General features: G+C 42.2%; 2 protein-coding genes across 2 annotated transcripts; both read right to left on the bottom strand.

Annotated features, from left to right (window-relative positions):
• Positions 1-242: 242 nt before the first annotated feature.
• LOC104225098 (uncharacterized) lies at positions 243-809 on the bottom strand. Its single transcript, XM_009776864.2, has one exon. The coding sequence runs from the start codon at positions 807-809 to the stop codon at positions 243-245; it is 567 nt and encodes a 188-aa protein (XP_009775166.2).
• Positions 810-15,703: 14,894 nt separating this feature from the next.
• Positions 15,704-16,273, bottom strand: LOC138870164 (uncharacterized). Its single transcript, XM_070147924.1, has one exon. It carries the CDS (start codon positions 16,271-16,273, stop codon positions 15,704-15,706), a length of 570 nt encoding a protein of 189 aa, XP_070004025.1.
• Positions 16,274-19,580: the final 3,307 nt, after the last annotated feature.

A 19,580-nucleotide genomic window follows, 5' to 3' on the forward strand; every position in this document is an offset into this window, starting at 1 on the left:
TCTCTCACAAATGGTGAGGATGCACATCGCTGGATCGGCTGAGCAGACACCTGCTGCCCCCTTCTAGAGCTGCGAGAGGCCGGGGCGAGGTAGAGGCTGAGGAGGAGCACGTGCTACAGCTAGCGTACCTAACCGAGTAGCGATTGAGGAGCCACAAGTAGCTCTAGTTGGGGGACAGGCACCCAAGGCGCTTGTTGCTACCCCTGGACTCTGTTACACCCAAATCCTAACTCTATCTATCTTCAAGCATAATATCTTTTGATTGCTTTTGAGTTGATCGGCTTCGTGCTGAATCTTCCATCCATTTCTGCCAAGATTAGAGCTCCAACGGATAGTGCTCTGTGGACCACGTAAGGACCTTTCCAGTTCGGTGCAAACTTCCCTTTAGCTTCTTCTTGATAGGGAAAGCGTTTCTTCGAAAACCAACTGCCCCGTGTGAATTGGCGAGGCTTCACTCTTTTGTTAAATGCATTGTCCATCCTATTCTGGTATAGCTGTCCATGGCATACTACATCCATTTTTTTCTTGTCAATGAACATGAGTTGTTCTTGCCTAACCCGTATCCACTCTACATCGTCCAATTTTGCTTTTTTAATGACTCTTAAGGACGGTATTTCGACTTCTGCGAGTATCACTGCTTTGGTGCCATATACTAACATGTACGGCGTTGCCTCACTAGATGTTCTCATAGTAGTCCGATAACCCAACAAAGCGAAGGTCAACTTCTTTTGCCATTGTTTGTGATTGTCCACTATCTTTCGCAGAATACTCTTGATATTCTTGTTAACTGCCTCGACTACCCTATTCATTTGTGGTCTGTAAGCTGTGAAATTGCGGAGGACAATTCTGAACTTATCACATATTTCCCTTATGAGGTCTCTATTAATATTAGCGGCATTGTTAGTGATGATGGACTCAGGTATCCCAAATCTGCAAATGGATTAGGGTTTGGGGAGTGAGACTAGTTGGTCACTGAGTTAAAACGAGGAGAAGAGATCTGGGCTGTTGGATCATTTGATCAAAGACCTTGATAAATCGGGGCATTATTTATTTAAGAAAAATAATTTTAGGAAAGTATGAGGACCATTGGATCTATGTGATCCAACAGCTGAGATAATTTTTGATAGTGGGTCGAGATTAAATGGAAAATAGGGATAATTCATGACCATTGATGATTTGAATCAACGGTTCTGATCGCTTGTGTTTGTTTTTTGAGTGGGATCAACGGGTGACGTGTTAGGTCGTGATTGGTTGAGAGGTAATGGCAAGGATTGCCAAGTTGGAAGGGATGGGGTGTTTGGACCGGGTTGTTTTCTGGATTGGGCTGTACATTTGGGCTAAAGTAATTTAATAAATAGCTATTTTATACTTAGTTATTGCAATTGTAGCCTTTTAGTTTTAAACCCCCTTTCAAAATCAATTTAAATAAACTTAGCAATTTTAAAAATGTAATAAAATTATAATTACTATATGTTTCTAATTATTTGAGTTAATTATCTATAAATGACACTTATTTAAATTATATCACTGTATACGGCCAAAATCGAAAGAGTTTGACTTCGGGATTATCGTAGCATTTCATGCCCGTCCTCGAGGAGCTCGAAGGAGAATTTGGAGTATGCCCCCGAGGTGCTTCCCTCGAGGTAGCACATCGGAGGTCAATTTCGGAGCAGCACAAATCAATGATCGTCATGAAAAGGCGGGAAAACTCCCAAAGACACGTGGTTAGAGCTGACCAGGTCTGCAAGAATAGTACAAATCCGTACTAAGTCATTATACAACTGTACCAGTAGCATTTCCTCGTCATTATTATACATGTACTATGTTGGGATTCCTCCTCATATATAAAGGGAACCCTTGTCATCTTGTAAGAGGATTCAGATCATTACACGACATATTGAATACAATACAACATTCTTTGCTCTTTGCTTAAACAATTGATTCTTCATATTTATTGCATATTCTTTCATTGTTCATTTATTGTTCTTCATTTATTGATCATTATTAACCGCAAAAGGCCGTCTTTGAGGCCATCATTATCGTTGATCCTCCATCGATCGCTCATCGCTATTAGCCCGTCTAGACCTCGAGGCCCCGCTCCAGCCAGCTAAAGGCCCAACATTATAAACCTTTTGGTTTGCATTTCTTATTTCCTTTACTTACGCTTAGCATCTACTGCCTAAAAACTAGTATAAAAATAAATCTATTTTTAGAACCACAAATCAAATATAATTGTAGTTACATTTTTAAGGTAAACAATTTGGCGCCCACCGAGGGGCTAAAAATAATAGTGATTGTTTTGATGCTTGTTTTCTAATAACACACGTTACTCTTTACGCTTTTTCTTGACAAAGATTCTTTGATTTCAGGCTTAATCATGTCTAGCACACAAAATGCACCTCTTCACAACAGTGAAGAACTTGGGGAAAATAGAGACATAGGGCTGGGTGTACCACTTGTAAACCCCGAAGAAGTACCAAACATTGAGCAAGCTGATATCAGTTCCCACAACGTTCTAAACACGAAAGTAGGCACAGACCCCATAAGGAACAGACGCAGGGAAGACCAGGCTAGAGGCCAAGAAGTACGAAGAGTGGAAAAGGAGGAGTCAGACTCCAAGTCATTTTTAAATGTTGCAAGCACAACAAGTGGCTATTGATCAGCTGCAAAGTCAACAAAAAACCCCAAGCACAGTAGCACCGGAGACGGCTCATCGAGTCGAGCAAGTACTGGAGAGATCAAGCAACAACGGGTCAGCAAGAGACCCTACTATTATGAAGATGCTCGAGGACCTCACCAAAAGAATTGAATCATGAGAAAAGAAGATAGAAGATAATGACAAAAGGGTGGAGACATATAACTCGAGGGTCGATCAGATCCCCGAGGCACCCCCATTATAAAGGGTATAGATTCAAAGAAGTTCGTGCAGAGGCCATTCCCATCAAGTGCATCTCTGAAGCCCATCTCGAAAAAGTTCAGAATGCCCAATGTCCTGAAGTATAACGGGACCACGTACCCTAATAAGCATATTACCGCTTATACTTGTGCCGTAAAAGGGAACGACTTGAAGGACGGCGAAATTGAGTCCGTCTTGTTGAAGAAATTTGGAGAAACACTGTCGAAGGGGGCTATGATGTGGTATCATAACCTGCCCCCAAATTCAATAGACTCATTTGCCATGTTGGCGGATTCTTTTGTGAGGGCACATGCTGGTGCCATTAAGGTTGCCACCAGGAAGTCCGATGTCTTCAAAATCAAACAGAGAGAGAACGAGATGCTAAGGGAATTCATATCTCGCTTTCAGATTGAGCGAATGGAATTACCACCAATCTCTGATGACTAGGCAGTATAGGCCTTCACTCAAGGCTTGAACGAACAAAGCTCGGTATCTTCAAAGCAATTAAAATCGAATATCCCGCCATGACCTGGGCGGATTTGCACAACAGGTACCAATCAAAGATCAGGGTCGAAGACGACTAACTAGGAGCCCCCCCGGGATCAGTATATCACAACAGGATCTTTGCAAAGGAGCAAAGGTTTACAGAAAGGGAGCCAAGATCAAACAAAAAAAGATACCAGCCATAGGTACATGATCGAAGAAACGCACCAAGGCATAACATGCCTCGAGGCGATCGAAGGGTAGATCAAGGTCAAAATTCCCGAGGGCTCATGGGTAAAGTCGGGTTCGATTGGTACACCGGGCCGGTAGAGGCACCCCGACTATCTGAGTAAAACTTCAACGTTGATGTCTCTGGCATCGTATCAGCCATAAGGAAAATCAAAGATGCTAGGTGGACAAAACCCGTATTATCGGACCCTTCACAGAGGAACCCAAACTTGATATGTAAGTATCACGGCACTCACGGTCATAGGACCGAGGATTGCAGGAAGCTTAGAGAGGAGGTAGCCCGTTTGTTCAACGAAGGACATCTTCGTGAGTTTCTCAGTGACTGGGCTAAGAACCATTTCCGAGAAAGAGATGCAAACAGGAAAACAAACCAAAAGAACCATAGCATGTCATCCACATGATCGTTGGAGGGGTTGACGTCCCACAGGAACCCATTTTCAAGCGGACAAAGATATCCATCACCAGGGAAAGGCGAACTCGGAGTTACATACCAAAGGATGCCCTCACGTTCAACAAAGAGGACAATGAGACCTTGTCTTAGCCTCATAATGACGCACTAGTAATTTTTTTTCTTTTGAATAAAATTCATATTAAACGTGTGCTCGTGGATCTAGGTAGCTCAGCTAGCATATTCAGGTCGAGAATGGTGGAGAAGCTTGGACTGCTCGACCAGATCGTACTCGCCTCTCGAGTCCTCAATGGATTTAACATGGCGAACGAGACAACAAAAGGGGAAATCATCCTCCCGGTCAATGTAGCCCGAACAATCCAAGATACCAAGTTTCACGTCATCGAAGGCGACATGAGATACAATGTCTTACTTGGAAGGCCGTGGATACACAGTATGAGGGCGGGCAGTACCCTCAACCCTTCATCAAATGATGAAGTTTCCAACCAAGAATAGTGTAAAAGCAATGTACACGGAACAACATGCAGCAAGAGAGATGTTCGCGGTGCATGACACAACGCCAACATCTATGCCCTCTATGTCGAAGAGACCAAAAGACAAGCAAACAGACAAATAGCGACCACAACCTATGTTCTTGGCTCCACCCGAATAAGTAAATAAAGGACCGTGCCACATCATCGGAGCAAGCAATAAAAAACGAATCGAAGCTCTAGCGGTATCAATGGTAAGTTACAACCTTCTCCCTTTTCATTTATGTTTTATACTAACCTATTGTAGGTGTCCGATTGAGAGGAATCAAAGCACCCTCCAGCTCGAAGACCTAGAAGACCTTGGGTTTTAAAGCATGCGTTGCACTCTTTTTTCCTTAGACTAGATTTTATCCCGAACGGGTTTTACCGACGAGGTTTTTAACGAGGCAACATCCATATGCTACCTAAGGAGAACTCATAAAGTGTTCAAGGCTTCTCTCTGATCAACCTCAAATACTGGGGGCCATCACCCCAGGAGGTCACTTCTTCAAAGAACTCAAACTATGCCCAGGAGGACCTCGATAGGAGAATGTTGTATTGGGCCAAAGGGTCAAATGAACCATGTCCATATAGAATAATCGAGTCCCCAAAAGCAAAAAATATGTACACATATATCAAGTAATTAAGGAATCCCCCATTGCTTATCAAAACACTTTGTGCCTCGAATAAATCCACTATTTTTTCATAAGACAGCTCGAGGGCCAAAGGCGAACACTCGGGGACTGTCATCGATAGTAAGCTTATTGAACCATCGAAAAATCGAATTCGTAAGACCTTGATCAGGAAACTTCGAGCTCGTACGCCCTCAGCGAGGCAACCCCAAATCTGTAAGACCTCAACGAGGCATGCCAAAACTTGTAAGGCCTTAAAAAGGCACAACCCCGATATTAAGGCCAAGGCTATATATCAAACTTGTAAGACCCCTAAAAAGGCATACCCTTGATATAGACGTCGATGTCATCTCACCTAAGGATAATCGACTACGGTTGCATTAAAAGGCTCTGACCAAATTAACGCGGCTCGGAGACGTCCAACTGCCGCTATAGAACTAAAGGCCTCCAAATACTTCAAAATACTTCGAAAAGAACCAGTTAATCAGGCTACCCCGGCATAAACAAAGGAGCTTCAATCATATCGGCTCCAAACAATGACAAGGCTTTGAGACAATCAGCGTTCAACAAAAGGCTTCGAGACAATCAGCGTTCAACAAAAGGCTTCGAAAAATCAGCCTTCATGAGAACCTCCTGAGGTACTTGATTGTCGTCGCATATCGATTCATAATTGAGGTTCTTATTTGAGCCGTCGAAGAGTCGGACGAACACAAAACATGCCAAGGCATAATCAAAAACTTCAGCTAACATGGGGAAAACTATAGCCATATCAGAGGTCGCATCGACCCAATCTAAAAAGCGCCCAAGGGCCAATACGTAAGAGCCTAATGGCCAGCCCAAAGAGCCTAAGGGCCAATGCGTAAGAGCCAAAGAGCCAGCCAAAAGAGTCTAAGGGCCAATACGTAAGAGCTTAAGGGCTAGTATGTCGAAAACCTAAGGGTCAATGAGCCTGAGTCAAAACTTGACTTGAGGATTGAGCCCTGAACGGTTAACTATCATCAATCACTCATCGAGAATGAAAACCCAAAGGGTTTATATAATAAGTTCGATACATCGAACCGGTTATCGACAAACGCCAAAATTTATTCCAAAAAGGCAAAAGGGAAAACAAGAACTGACGAGAAGCAAAAATCCATATATATATATATATATATATGACAAGGTTTCATAAAGTCATATCTACAAGGCTCACGCCTGGAGACCTTACTTAAAAAGGGAACAAATGAAAACCTAATCTACCGCTGGGGTTACTTGACCAGACGGAGCTCCCTTGGAAGTTGTGCCTTCAACGTCCTGGCCCTCGACCCCCGGGTCATCAACGGCCTCTTCCCCCTAGGGGATTTCACCTTTGTCTTCATCATCATCAGAGCCACTGGTCGAACCACTGGTTGAACCATCCTCGGGAGAAAGTGGAGTTGCCGATTCTTCTTTTAGGGCCTTCACCCTCTCAATCTCGATAGACAAATCGATTCCCCCTACATATATATCCTCGAGAGCCTGTCTCCTAGATCTTAATCGGGCATGTTCTAAGGCTTGGGACAGTTTAAGCTCGACCTCTTCGGATACTTTCCTGGCTCGAGCATTTGCATTAGCAACATCTTTTCTGTATGAGGACATAAGCTCAGCAACATCAGACATAGTTGTAGATAGCTCAACGACTAGCTCAACATAGAGGTCTTTGTACTTACAGCTTTCTTCCGTCACCCCTTGGAGTTGGCATTCAACTGAGGCCAGCTTCTCTCCAAGAGCTTCTCTATCGGAAGATACCTCATCCATGCGCTGCTCAGCCCAAGGATTTTGGTACCGCTGGCTCTAAGCTCCTCTCACATTAAATCATCTTTTTGCTTAAGTTGAAAAAGCTAGATTAAGATATCAAACACTCAATTGACTAAAGCACAAAAATAAGACCACAAGGGTCGTATTACCTGCTTATCGAGATCGGCCCACTCTCGAGATATCCTCTCCAAATGAGCTCGAAGGTCACCTAGCTCCCCCTCCTTTTGGGCATGAAGGGCCTTAAGTTTGCCCAATTCAGAAACGAGCTTCCTAAATTTGTCCTCACAACGAGCCAACTCCGCTTGTGACTTGGAAAAGGCTTGGTTGGAGAGCTTGAAGGCCTGAAAACACAAAAGAAGGGAGTCAGAAAAGCAAGAATCGAAACTCAAGATACAACGGTCAAATCAAGATTACCTATTGTTGAAGCTTCTCGGCTTCTTCATAGATCAACGAGGCATCGATATCGAGGCCTTCCTCAACCCCTGCAAAAAATCCTTCAAACGTACTGTTCTCTCTTGGGGATGCCCCCTCGATGGTAATTTTCATATCTTGGGCATCCTGTATCTGCCTAGGAGAGAATGACGGGCCCGATAGAGGCTCATCTATATTGATCACCTCGACTGATTCAACGGGGGCGCTCATCCCCCTCCTAGGGGCTTCATCATTGGTTCCTTAGAGTTCACCAGCCAAATGCCCCTCGGCATCAAATGCGCTTATGTCATTGGTCGGCTAGGGGACTTCGCCCGAAATCCCCTCATCTCGGGATGGGACCACCTCGGTGCCTCCGACTCAGTCACCTTCAGCTTAGTAGATTTCGAGGCAACATTATTTCTTCTCCCCTGAGTACCAACGGGCAATCATCACTCTCTTCGCCCTCATCATAAAGACCTCCGGCCACTACCCGAGTTAAGGCCACTGAATCAGCCTCGGGCTTTCGAACTTTAGCTTTTTTTGGCTTTGGGGACCCGGCCGGTGATTTCTTATTTCTCTTTTTCTCCTTGTCGGGCTTTGGGATATCTGCTTCCCCAGGCGGGGGTTCCCTCATCAAAATAGCCTCTCCAAGACCTGTATAAGCACAAAGGAAGAGAATACTAGCGATAGATACCATCTCTATAGAGCTCAAGTATGAACAGAGATAAAACTCACCATGACTTTTGGCCTCCCAATGGGCCTTAGCTAGATCGCACCACACACACTTAGCATATGGGAAGACCAAATCGAGTTGTCAGATCCATCCCAGAAGTTCCTCGACAGCATCAGGGTACCACTTGACAGCTGTATCATCAAAAAAAGTTAGTTCAAAATCAAGAAAAGGTATCCGATTAGTGGAACATGTTTACTTACGATTTATGTTCAATTTTTCGAGGAACGACATTCTCTTAGAAGGGATTAGGTCCGAGGTCATAACTTGGAAAAAGCGGCTCATCCATCCCCGATCCTTGTCTTCATCGATGCTAGGAAAAAAGGCCTTCATGGATCGACGTTTCAGCTTAAGCAAGCCACCTCGGTAAAGCCGAGGGCTATATAGTCTAATTAGATGGTCGAGGGTAAAAGGCATCCCCTCGACCATGTTTGAGAGATACCTAATCATATAAACAATGCGCCAAAATGATGAATAAACTTGCCCAAGCATCACCTAATATTGGCTGCAGAAGTCAAGGATCACTAGATCTATTGACGGTAAAGAGGCTTTTACCGGGCCTAAGGTAAAAGGATATGTGTATATACTGAGGAAACCGGCCTTGTGCTTGGTTATGTCTTCCCCTCGTGAAGGAATCTCTACTTGCACCATTTTCCCCCAACGACAGTCGACCTTAACCTTCTTGATTTCAGTTATTATACTAATATATCGAGACATGGGCTCGCATCTCCCCAGAACAGAAGAAGGGTTTTCAACTCGGAAATCAGAAGATGTATCATAGGGCCCAGGAGTACACTCCTCGATACTAGGAGGAACTACCGGTTTACATTTAGTCATTCGAGAAGATGATGAAGATTTTTACTTTTGAGGAATAGTTTTAGAGGTCTTTGCCATTTTTAAAGTGAAGGATCCGAGAAAATGGAAATTATCGTTAGAAAAGAAAAGGGAGAGTTCAAGGAAATTGAAAGGGGCTAAATGAAATCTTGGAAGCACTAAGGGAGTAATACCGACAAAGTTATGAGGTTTGGTCTATTTATAAAGATCGTTTGAACGTGCGGAGGAAGCCAGAAGGCCGACCATTGGCCGCCTACAATTAATGATTTTGAGAATCGTGCCAAAGCATCCATTCAGTCACTTCAACCGCTTACGTCTTAATGTTGGCATCAGAACCAAAGCATCAGGAATTGGATTGTCAGAAACTATTGGGAACAATCTACGAATTTGGCTCGAGTGGTCATTCACTCGATTATTTAGCCCCCGTGCTACCCGAGTTCGAGAAAGTTCTCGCTCGGAAACTATGTATAAAGCCTCAGGGTTACCTTTTTTTCTTGAGTTCGAGCGAACACTCACTCGATTATTTAGCCCCCAGATCACCCGAGTTTGAGCCATTTCTCACTCGGGGACTATTCTTACAACCTCAGGGCTTTCTTTACTTCGAGTTCGAGCAACCGCTCGCTCGACTATTAAGCCCAAGGGCTACCCGAGTTCGAGCCAGTTCTCACTCGGGGACTTTTCATAAAGCCTCAGGGCTATCTTTATTTCGAGTTCGTGCAAACGCTCGCTTGACTATCAAGCCCAAGGGCTACCCGAGTTCGAGCAAGTTCTCACTCAGGGACTTTTCATAAAGCCTCAGGGCTATCTTTATTTCGAGTTTGTGCAAACGCTCGCTCGACTATTAAGCCCAAGGGCTACTTGAGCTCGAGCCAGTTCTCACTCGGGGACTATTCATAAAGCCTCAAGGCTATTTTTACTTCGAGTTCGAGCAAATGCCCACTCGACTATTAAAAGGCTACCCGAGTTCGAGTCAGTTCTCGCTCGGGGGCTATTAATAAAGCCTCAGGGCTATCTTCACTTTAAGTTCAAATTTAAATGCTCTCTCGATTATTTTAGCGCAAGGGCCACCCGAGTTTGAGTGTATCCTCTCTCAGGGACTATCTATAACTCTTTAGGGCTATCTTCATTTTAAGTTCAAAGCCAAATTTTGCTCAGTTTGAGGCCATCCAAGTTCAAGCAAACTCTCACTCGGGGACTATTTGTAAAGGCCTAAGGGCTATCTTTATTTGTAGATGATCAAGCAAACTCTCACTCGAGGACTAGAAACAAGGCCTAAAAAGTCTAAGCTTTATTCCAAAGGAAAGCAAGACCCTGCTCTCAATTAACTCGAACTCAGAAGTACCGACGACCTAAGTTTGTATCGGATCAATCCAAACTTAGTCCGAGGGATGAGAAAGAATTTCAAGGAATATTATATTAACCAATTGAGAACCAAAGGGATTACGATGTTCGGGTCTAGTATTCAGACCGATCAAAGGTAAAGTGGAAGTTCAGCACAAGTCAAAGGCAAATCGAAGAAACTTTTGTATTAATAAAAAACGATTACAAAAGCCCACGAGGGGTCCTTACACAGAAACAAAGAAGCAAAAAACAACATCTAAAAAGCCTAATCTACTTTTGAAGGTATATCCTTGGGAGCGACATCTACGAGAACCATTTCCTCGGGGACCCCATTTCGATCTTCAGAGCGACATCTTCGAGAATCTCCTCAAAAACAACAATAGATGAAAGATGAGCTATAACCTATCAAATAGCAAAATCTTTTAACAAGCAAGGAAAATTGTGGCTTGGTGAAAATTTGGCAAGTATGGGTCTCGTCAGCACTACTATTGTGAAGCCACTTCTTGAGACATTGCACCAGTGTGGGATGCAAAAGTTAGTAAATGATGCCACCTCACTCCATGTAAAGCAAAATGAATGAGGTGCCACACCAGGTTGAAGTTAAGAGAGATGAGCAGCGATTTACGGTCCACATATCTTCTGATACGGGAAGAATTAGAGGCCCGTCCCTCATTATTTCGAGCCAACAACAACAACAACTCAGTATAACCCCACTCAGTGAGGAAAAGCTTTGAAAAAGAGCCATGGCATAACTGACAAAGTTATTGCCGTATGACCTTATGACCATGAGTTTGGACCATAAAAATAGGAGTTTGGAGGAGGATGTAAAGAAGGGAAAGGGGTAAAGGCTGTTGAATAAAGACCGAGTAAAGTCTTGTCTCAAGCAATCCCCCATTTATAAGAGGGATAGTAGCGTAACCGATAGGGCAATAAATGCCTTTGGAAAATGTATCAATGGCGCAAAAAATGCTTTTTGGGGAAATGGATCGGCGACACGATCACCTCTTTTGGGAAAGCGAATCGGCGGTATATTCAATGCTTCTAGGGAGACGGACTGATGGGACGTTCCAGTCACTTCGAGCGCTTAAGTCACGAGCATGACGTCATCATGTGATGTTCGAGAAAGTCGAGGTCAAGATTGTTCCTTATCATTTCATTCTAAGAAATGCGAGGACTATCTGTATACATCCAAAATTGGAAGAGTTCGACTTCGGGGTTATCGTAGAATTTCATACCCGTCCTCGAGGAGCTAGAAGGAAAATTTGGAGTATGCCCCCAAGATGCTCCCTCGAGGGAGCACATCGGAGGTCGAATTTGGAGCAACACAAATTGATGACCGTTATGGAAAGGCAGGAAAGCTCCCAAAGACACATGGTTAGAGCTGACTAGGTCTGCAAGAATAGTACAAATCCGTACTAAGTCATTATACACCAGTAGCATTTACTCGTCATTATTACACATGTACTATGTTGGGATTTCCCCTCATATATAAAGGGAACCCTTGTCATCTTTTAAGGGGATTCAGATCATTACACGACATATTGAATACAATAGAACATTCTTTGCTCTTTGCTTAAACAATTGATTCATCACATTTATTGCTTATTCTTTCATTGTTCATTTATTGTTCTTCATTTATTGCTCATTATTAACCGCAAAAGGCCATCTTTGAGGCCCTCGTTATAATTGATCCTCCATCGATAAGTCATCTCTATTAGCCCATCTAGACCTCAAGCCCCCGCTGCAGCCAGCTCGAGGCCCAACATTATAACCTTTTTGGTTTGCATTTCTTATTTCCTTTACTTACGCTTAGCATCTACTACCTAACAACTAGTATAAAAATAAATCACATGTTTTTAGAATCGCAAATCAAATATAATTGTAGATACCATTTTCAAGGTATACAATCACTAATTCCAAAATATTAAAATAATAACCTAATTTACTGGAAGTTAAGGAGTAATTTTGTCAAATTATAAAACCTACGTAATGTATAGACAAAAGTTATTTTATAATAGTAAATATATTCGTAATTACACAATATTAGTACTATGTGATTAATTTTGAAACTAATGCTTAATTAATTTTAAAAAACAGACTTTCATTAATAAAAAAAATACTTTTAAATCATTTGTTGTAAATTGTTAAGCGTGAACAAATTGATTTTAAAAGGTAGGGTCAAAATTGACCGTCAACAGCTGCCCCTCTTTGACCAGAGACGATGAAAGAATTTTTGGGCAAAGAAATTGAACCAAAGCCAATTTTGTCCCGACTTTAGGTACGCAGTGCAAGAATGACATGAAAATTATGAATTGATGAAGAATCTTGGAGAGTTTGGGAATATTGGGCCGAATTCTGGATTTAAATTGATTACATACCTCGCGCTTAACGAGGATTAAGCCTCATGTAGTTCTGGAGTAGGGACTTTGGGGAAACAACACTCGCAGGAATTGCCCAGTATTGTATTATGACGATACAGTGAGATAGAAGATTGGTCACTCATGATGGCTTGAATTTTGCCGACTGATTTGAATGATTCGAAATTTTGAGCTGGGATCTTGAGCCTGCTACTGGCTTGGCTGTCCCTATAGCGATGTAGTTCGATCTGCTGCTAAGAAGTAGTTCCACGTTGCGGTTTTTGTTCCTGCAAAACAAAATAAAATACACAGATACCAATCTATTGTAATGCAGAATATATTAAGATGCAATATAATTGATTCAAGAATGATAATGCTTGGCTGTCGGCGAGCCATTATTTGGGATTGGGATGATGGGACACTTGATCCTGACTTGATTTGTTAGCCGGGCTGGGTACTATTTTCGGGGCATTTGAAAATTTTCTCCGCTTATAGAGAGATATTGATTGGTAAAGTGCGTCTCCGCTTGCTAGGAGAGCTTTGCACTAAGAAATGTCTCCACTTGCTGGGAGAGCTTGATTTGTAGAATGCATCTCTGCTTATTGGGAGAGCTTTGCATTGAAATGTAAAGTAGCCCCTGTTTGGGAGCGATCAAAATCATGCCTAATGCAACATGAACAAATGTTAAAACATTCAAGGTAATAGCAAAACGAAATATTTGCATGCCAAGAGATACTCTTAGCTGCGAAGCTCAGTTACGACCATCGATTAGCAGAACATTGGTATTGAGGTTCGCAATTGTCTATTCCAGCATTCGTGACTGATGGAGCGGTGCTGAGGATTGCTTTTCATTGGCAAAGTTTGCAGTTTGCTATATATGAGTCTCCAATTGGAGAAGCTGACGTTTTATTTGTACAAGGAGCTCCGATTGATTGAGCTGACTATTTTTCTATGTACAAAACTTCGATTGGTGAAGCCGATGTGTGACTTGTACAAGGTGCTCCTATTGGTTGAGCCGACAGTTTGTTATTTACAGGTCTTTGATAAGTGATATGGCGAGTAGACAGTTTGCTATTTATAGATTTACATATCAGCTGTCTGATTCTGAGGCACCTATAAAGAACTCAAGAGTTAATTTTAGCTGTGCTTGAAGTAAGAGGAAGGAGAGATAATCTTAGGCAAGTGGCGGTTCCTTCATTTACCCTAGTGTGGTTCGAGCGATTATTTACTCTCTATTAACCTTTCACTCAAAGAAAACTTCTTAGTTGGGGTGGGGGAGGGGGGGGGGTGGGGGTTGGTTTGCGTTGACCACGGTGTTTTCTTTCCCCAGCCTTTGACATGACTGCGCCACGGAGTTCGATAGATGGAACATATTACTTTATATATATATATATATATATAAAATATTTTGAAAATACTTGTTCTTTTAAGGCAAGCGCTGTCGTCCCGAATTTTTTTGTTCTTTTGTTTTAGAAAATCCACTAGGTAATGTGCCTAAGGAAAACGCCGTTGTCCCAGATATGACATGTTACAAAAGGTTCTTCGCACGCGAACGCATCTCTCTGCGAATTTCATCCCGTCGATGTCGATCTTCCATGGTGTCTTTGACAATGTGGCTACTGGCCGTTGCGACTGCATCCTAACTAAGGCTAATGCATTACAGAGGTTTCCTAAGGCTATGACCGAACTCTTTTAGGTTGCCTACATATCCAAAATAGAATCAGGTCTGGACGTAGTTCGTGGGATAATGATGAAATGTGAGGAAACGACTGAGCCTGACTCAGGCAGCCTACATATCCAAAACGGAATAAGGTCAGAACGTAGTTCAACTACAATAAAAGTAAATTGATGAGATTGAGAAACGAAAATGGCCGAGTCTAACTCAGACAGCCTACGTATCCAAGCGGAATAAGGCAAGAACGCAGTTCAATTACAAAAGACAACTGAATTCGATAAGGATTACCTACGTATTCCTTTCTTAGGAAATCAAGTTGGCGTAGTTCCTGAACAACATACAAAAAATGACATTTGGTTTTTCTATTACAAGATAAAGGGGTAGAAACCAAACCCTACGTGGGTTGCCTACGTATCTCTCCGTGGGAAGCCAAGTTGAACGTAGTTCTGTTACATCAAAATCCTAACTCTATCTATCTTCAAGCATAATATCTCTTGATTGCATCCGAGTTGATCAGCTTCGTGTTGAATCTTCCATCCATTTTTGCCAAGATTAGAGCTCTAATAGATAGTGCTCTGTGGACCACGTAAGGACCTTCCCAGTTCGGTGCAAATTTCCCTTTAGCTTCTTCTTGATAGGGAAAGATTTTCTTTAGAACCAACTGCCACATGTGAATTGGCGAGGCTTCACTCTTTTGTTAAATGCATTGTCCATCCTATTCTGGTATAGCTGTCCATGACATACTACATTCATTGTTTTCTCGTCAATGAGCATGAGTTGTTCTTGCCTGACCCGTATCCACTTTACGTAGTCCAATTTTGCTTTTTTAATGACTCTTAAGGATGATATTTCAACTTCTGCGAGTATCACCGCTTCGGTGCCATATACCAACATGTACGGCGTTGCCTCACTAGATGTTCTCATAGTAGTCCAATAACCCAACAAAGCGAAGGTCAACTTCTCTTGCCATTGTCTGTGATTGTCCACTATCTTTCGCAGAATACTCTTGATATTCTTGTTAACTGCCTCGACTACCTCATTCATTTGTGGTCTGTAAGCTGTGAAATTGCAGATGACGATTCTGAACTTCTCGCAGGTTTCCCTTATGAGGTCTCTACTAATATTAGCAGCATTTTTAGTGATAATGGACTTCGGTATCCCAAATCTGCAAACGATGTCGTTTCGGTCAAAATCTGCCACCACCTTCTTTGTAACGGCCTCGTAAGTAGATGCCTCAACCCATTTGGTGAAACAATTGATGGCTACCAAAATGAAACGATGTCCTTTTGATGCTGTAGGCTCTATGGGTCGTATCACTTCCATGCCCCAGGAGGCGAAAGGCTAGGGTGAACCCATTACGTTTAACTCATTTGGTGGAACTTAGATGAAATCTCCATGAATCTAGCACTTGTGACATTTCTGCACATAGCGGATGCTATCGCTTTCCATGGTCATCCAAAAGTATCCAGCTCTCAAAATCTTCTTGGCTAACGTGAACTTATTCATGTGTGGTCCGCATGTCTCTGCATGTATTTCTTCCAACAATATGGTTGCTTCAACAGCGTCTACACATCTTAGCAAACCTAAGTTGACCATTTGTAGCATTTTCTGGGTATTCCTGGGTTGCAAGATTTTCTTGATGTCATGATACCAAGGTCTCCCATCTGGTTTTTCATTCACATGGAAGCAACAGTCATGTTGATCCTTGATTTCTATCTCGATGGGTCGATGTAGTTCTTGTCTGGATGCTGAATTATAGATGATAAGCATGCAAGGGCGTCGACAAACTCGTTCTGAATCATGGGGACATGTTGAACTCAATCTTTGTGAATTTCTTGACAACTCCTTTACGCAATGTAGGTATGGCAGTATCTTAACATTCTTAGTTGACCGTTCTCCTTGGACCTGGTGTATCAGCAAATCAAAATCTCCTATGACCAAAAGTTCTTTGATGTTCATGTCGACTGCCATTCTGATTCTAAGGATGCATGCCCCGTATTCAGTCATATTATTGGTACACGGAAATATTATCAATGCTGGATAGTATTGTCCAGATTTCAAAATCAGGACTGCCCCAATCCCGATTCTTTTGAAGTTTGCTGCTCCATTGAAAAACAACCTCCATCCGGGGCATGATTCTGCGATGTCTTCCCGGCGAATAGTACTTCTTCTTCTAGGAAATATGTGGTAAGTGGTTCTTAATCCCCATACACTGGATTCTCAGTGAGGTGGTCGGCTAAAGCTTATCCTTTGATAGCCTTATGACTTATCTACACAATATCAAATTCATCGAGGAGAATTTTCCACTCAGATAACTTTCCGGTAGGCATTGGTTTCTGAAAAATGTACTTGAGTGGATCGAGTCAATATATCAAATGTGTGGTGTATGCTGACATGTAATGCCTTAGCTTCTAAGCAATCCAGATCAGATCACAACAAGTGCATTCTATCAAAGTATACTTGGCCTCGCATGGTGTGAGTTGCTTAAGTAGTAGATGGTCTTCTCCTTTATTCCAGTTTCTTGATGCTGCCCCATCACATAGCCGAGGGTATTGATCAAGACTAACAAATAGAGCAACAATAATTTCCCTAATTCAGGGGAACTGGTACTGGCGGGTTTGAAAGATACTCTTTGATTCTGTCGACAACTTTCTGGCACTCCTCCATCCATTTCGTGGTAGCCTCCTTCTTTAGCAGTTTGAAGATAGGTTCATAGATTAATGTGGACTGGGCTATGAAGTGACTTATGTAATTCAATCTTCCCTAGAAACTCATGACATCTTTCTTGCTTTTTGGTGGTGGTAATTCCTGGATGACCTTGATTTTTGGTGGGTATTGTTCTACCCCTATCATGCTTACAATAAAACCCAATAGTTTTCCAGCAGGGACTCCAAATGCGCACTTTGCCGAATTCAGCTTCAAGCCATACCTTCGCAGGCGTTCGAAAAATTTCCTCAAATCGTCCAAGTGCTCTGAACTCTTTTGAGATTTTATGATGACATCATCCACATAAACTTCAATCTCCTTATGAATCAAGTCGTGAAAGAGGGTCGTCATGGACCTCATGTAGGTGGCGATGTCATTCTTGAGACCGAACGACATGACCCTATAATAGTAGACTCCCCAAGGAGTGGTGAAAATTATCTTCTCTATGTCTTTATCATGCATTAGAATTTTATGATATCCAACAGAACAATCCACAAACGATTGCAGTTCATGCTTGGCACAATTGTCGATGTGGATGTGGATATTCAACAAGGGAAATCGTCCTTTGGGTTAGCTTTGTTGAGATCCCAATAATCCACACATCTTCTGATCTTTCCATCCTTTTTGGGCATTGGGATGATGTTTTCAAACCAGCTTGGATAGTTGGTGACTACTACTACATTTGCTTCTATCCACTTGGTCACCTCTTCTTTTATCCTCCGACTTAAATCAGGCTTGAATTTCCTGGACTTCTGCTTGATTGACGGTCTGTTAGGGTCAGTGGGTAGTCAATTCGAGATAATATCGGTGCTTAATATTGCCATGTCATCATAGGACCACACGAACACTTCACCATACTGTCGGAGGAGCTCAATCATTTTTCTTTCTGCTCGACTTCTAGGTGAATGCTGATTCTTGTTTCTTTCATGTCTTCTTCGCTTTCAAGATTAACTACTTCCGTTTCTTCAATGTTGGGCTTCTTCTAACTCTCCAGTTGTTCAATCTCCTATGGGAGATTGTATGGCATCATACTTCTGTCATATTCCTCATACTGATCATTGCGTTCAACGGTTTTGTTACATGTCATAATCATGGAAGGCGGTTTTAATGGTTTGCTTACTAAAAAGAAAAGCTAGGTATAAATAAAGCAGTAAAAAAGAGTTGCAATATTTATGAAAAAGATTCTTTTTATTTCATCAAAAGGGGAATGTCTTAAGCATTCAAAAAAGGCAAATGACAAAAAGTTACAGACACAGTATAGGCTTTAATTGACCGTGTTATTTAAAAAGAAAACTTTTACAGTTCCATACTACCAAGACTCTCGATGAACCAAAGATGGACTGGACGTCCAATTCTGCAACTCTTCCCTAGGTTCGGCATCCCTGATAGTCGGTGTCTTGATTTTAGTTCCTTCACAGTATTCTTCAATCATATTCACGAACAGCTTCCCCATCCCGTCGATGATATCATCATCGAGTGTTGAACTTTGTCCCGGTCTTGAAACAATCTCTGACACAAAAACCTTTTTCCCAGAGCTAACGGTACGAGTTTTCCCTTCTAAAGGCTATATCCTATGCCAGCCCTTCCTTTCATCCCATTGTGTTCAATTGGCTCTATGACCCCATCTGACTTGGCTCCCAACCCTGTTCCTGGCCTATATCTATATTTCATCATCTCCCTCACGACCATCTTGGATCTATACAGCGATTGCATTTTCGGATTTTGTTCAGTCTTCTCCTCTTTTATAGTCTTCATGATTTTTACAGCATGGAAAGCGACTCCGTCTAGCCCTTCAATGAATGGCAACATACTCCAAATAGGCGGAGTGACCTCACTCACCGTGGACCATGATCTCTTGGCATCCCCAATCTAATTTTATGCATTGGTACAAGGTAGACGACATGACCCCTTCCATATGTATCTAGGGCCTACCCAACATCAAATTATAAGTAAAGAAAATGTCCATCACTTAAAATAATACTGGAAAGTCGACCGTGCCTGATCTGAAAGGCTAGATAAATTTCCCCAATAAGATCCTTTTGCGAACCGTCAAAGGCCCTTAGCCTTATGTGGCTTTCCTTGACCTCCCTCAAATAAATTCCAAGTCCCGTAGGGTGGAGAGCAGGAAGATGTTGACTCCTGATCCTCCGTCGACCAGCACTCGAGATACCACTTTGTCCCTACATTTGATAGTAATGTAAAGATTCTTTTTGTGACTTGCGCCCTTGACAAGAAGTTCGTCTCTTCTAAAAGTGATCATATTTTCTTTTACCATTTTCTTTCATATCTATGATTTAGTTTACTTTCTTAGAGTGTCTTGCTCAGTTCCTTATATTGTGGTATCAGAGCTAGCCCATCCTTTAGGAGGGAGGAACAATTTACTAAATATGTCTGAGTCATTTCTATCATCCTCTTCCCTTGCAAAATTGAATATGTCCCCTACTCTATATAAAACCTTGTCCAAAAAATATGATTACCTCTATGAAGTAGATATCCTACCCGATGAATAGAAAGTATCCTCCACTAAACTACACCTCATAAACCCTTACTCAGCTTTTGCCAAAAAATCATT

This window comes from Nicotiana sylvestris, chromosome 1 (genome assembly GCF_000393655.2).
Source record: "Nicotiana sylvestris chromosome 1, ASM39365v2, whole genome shotgun sequence".
In the NCBI taxonomy this organism is placed as follows: Eukaryota; Viridiplantae; Streptophyta; class Magnoliopsida; order Solanales; family Solanaceae; genus Nicotiana; species Nicotiana sylvestris.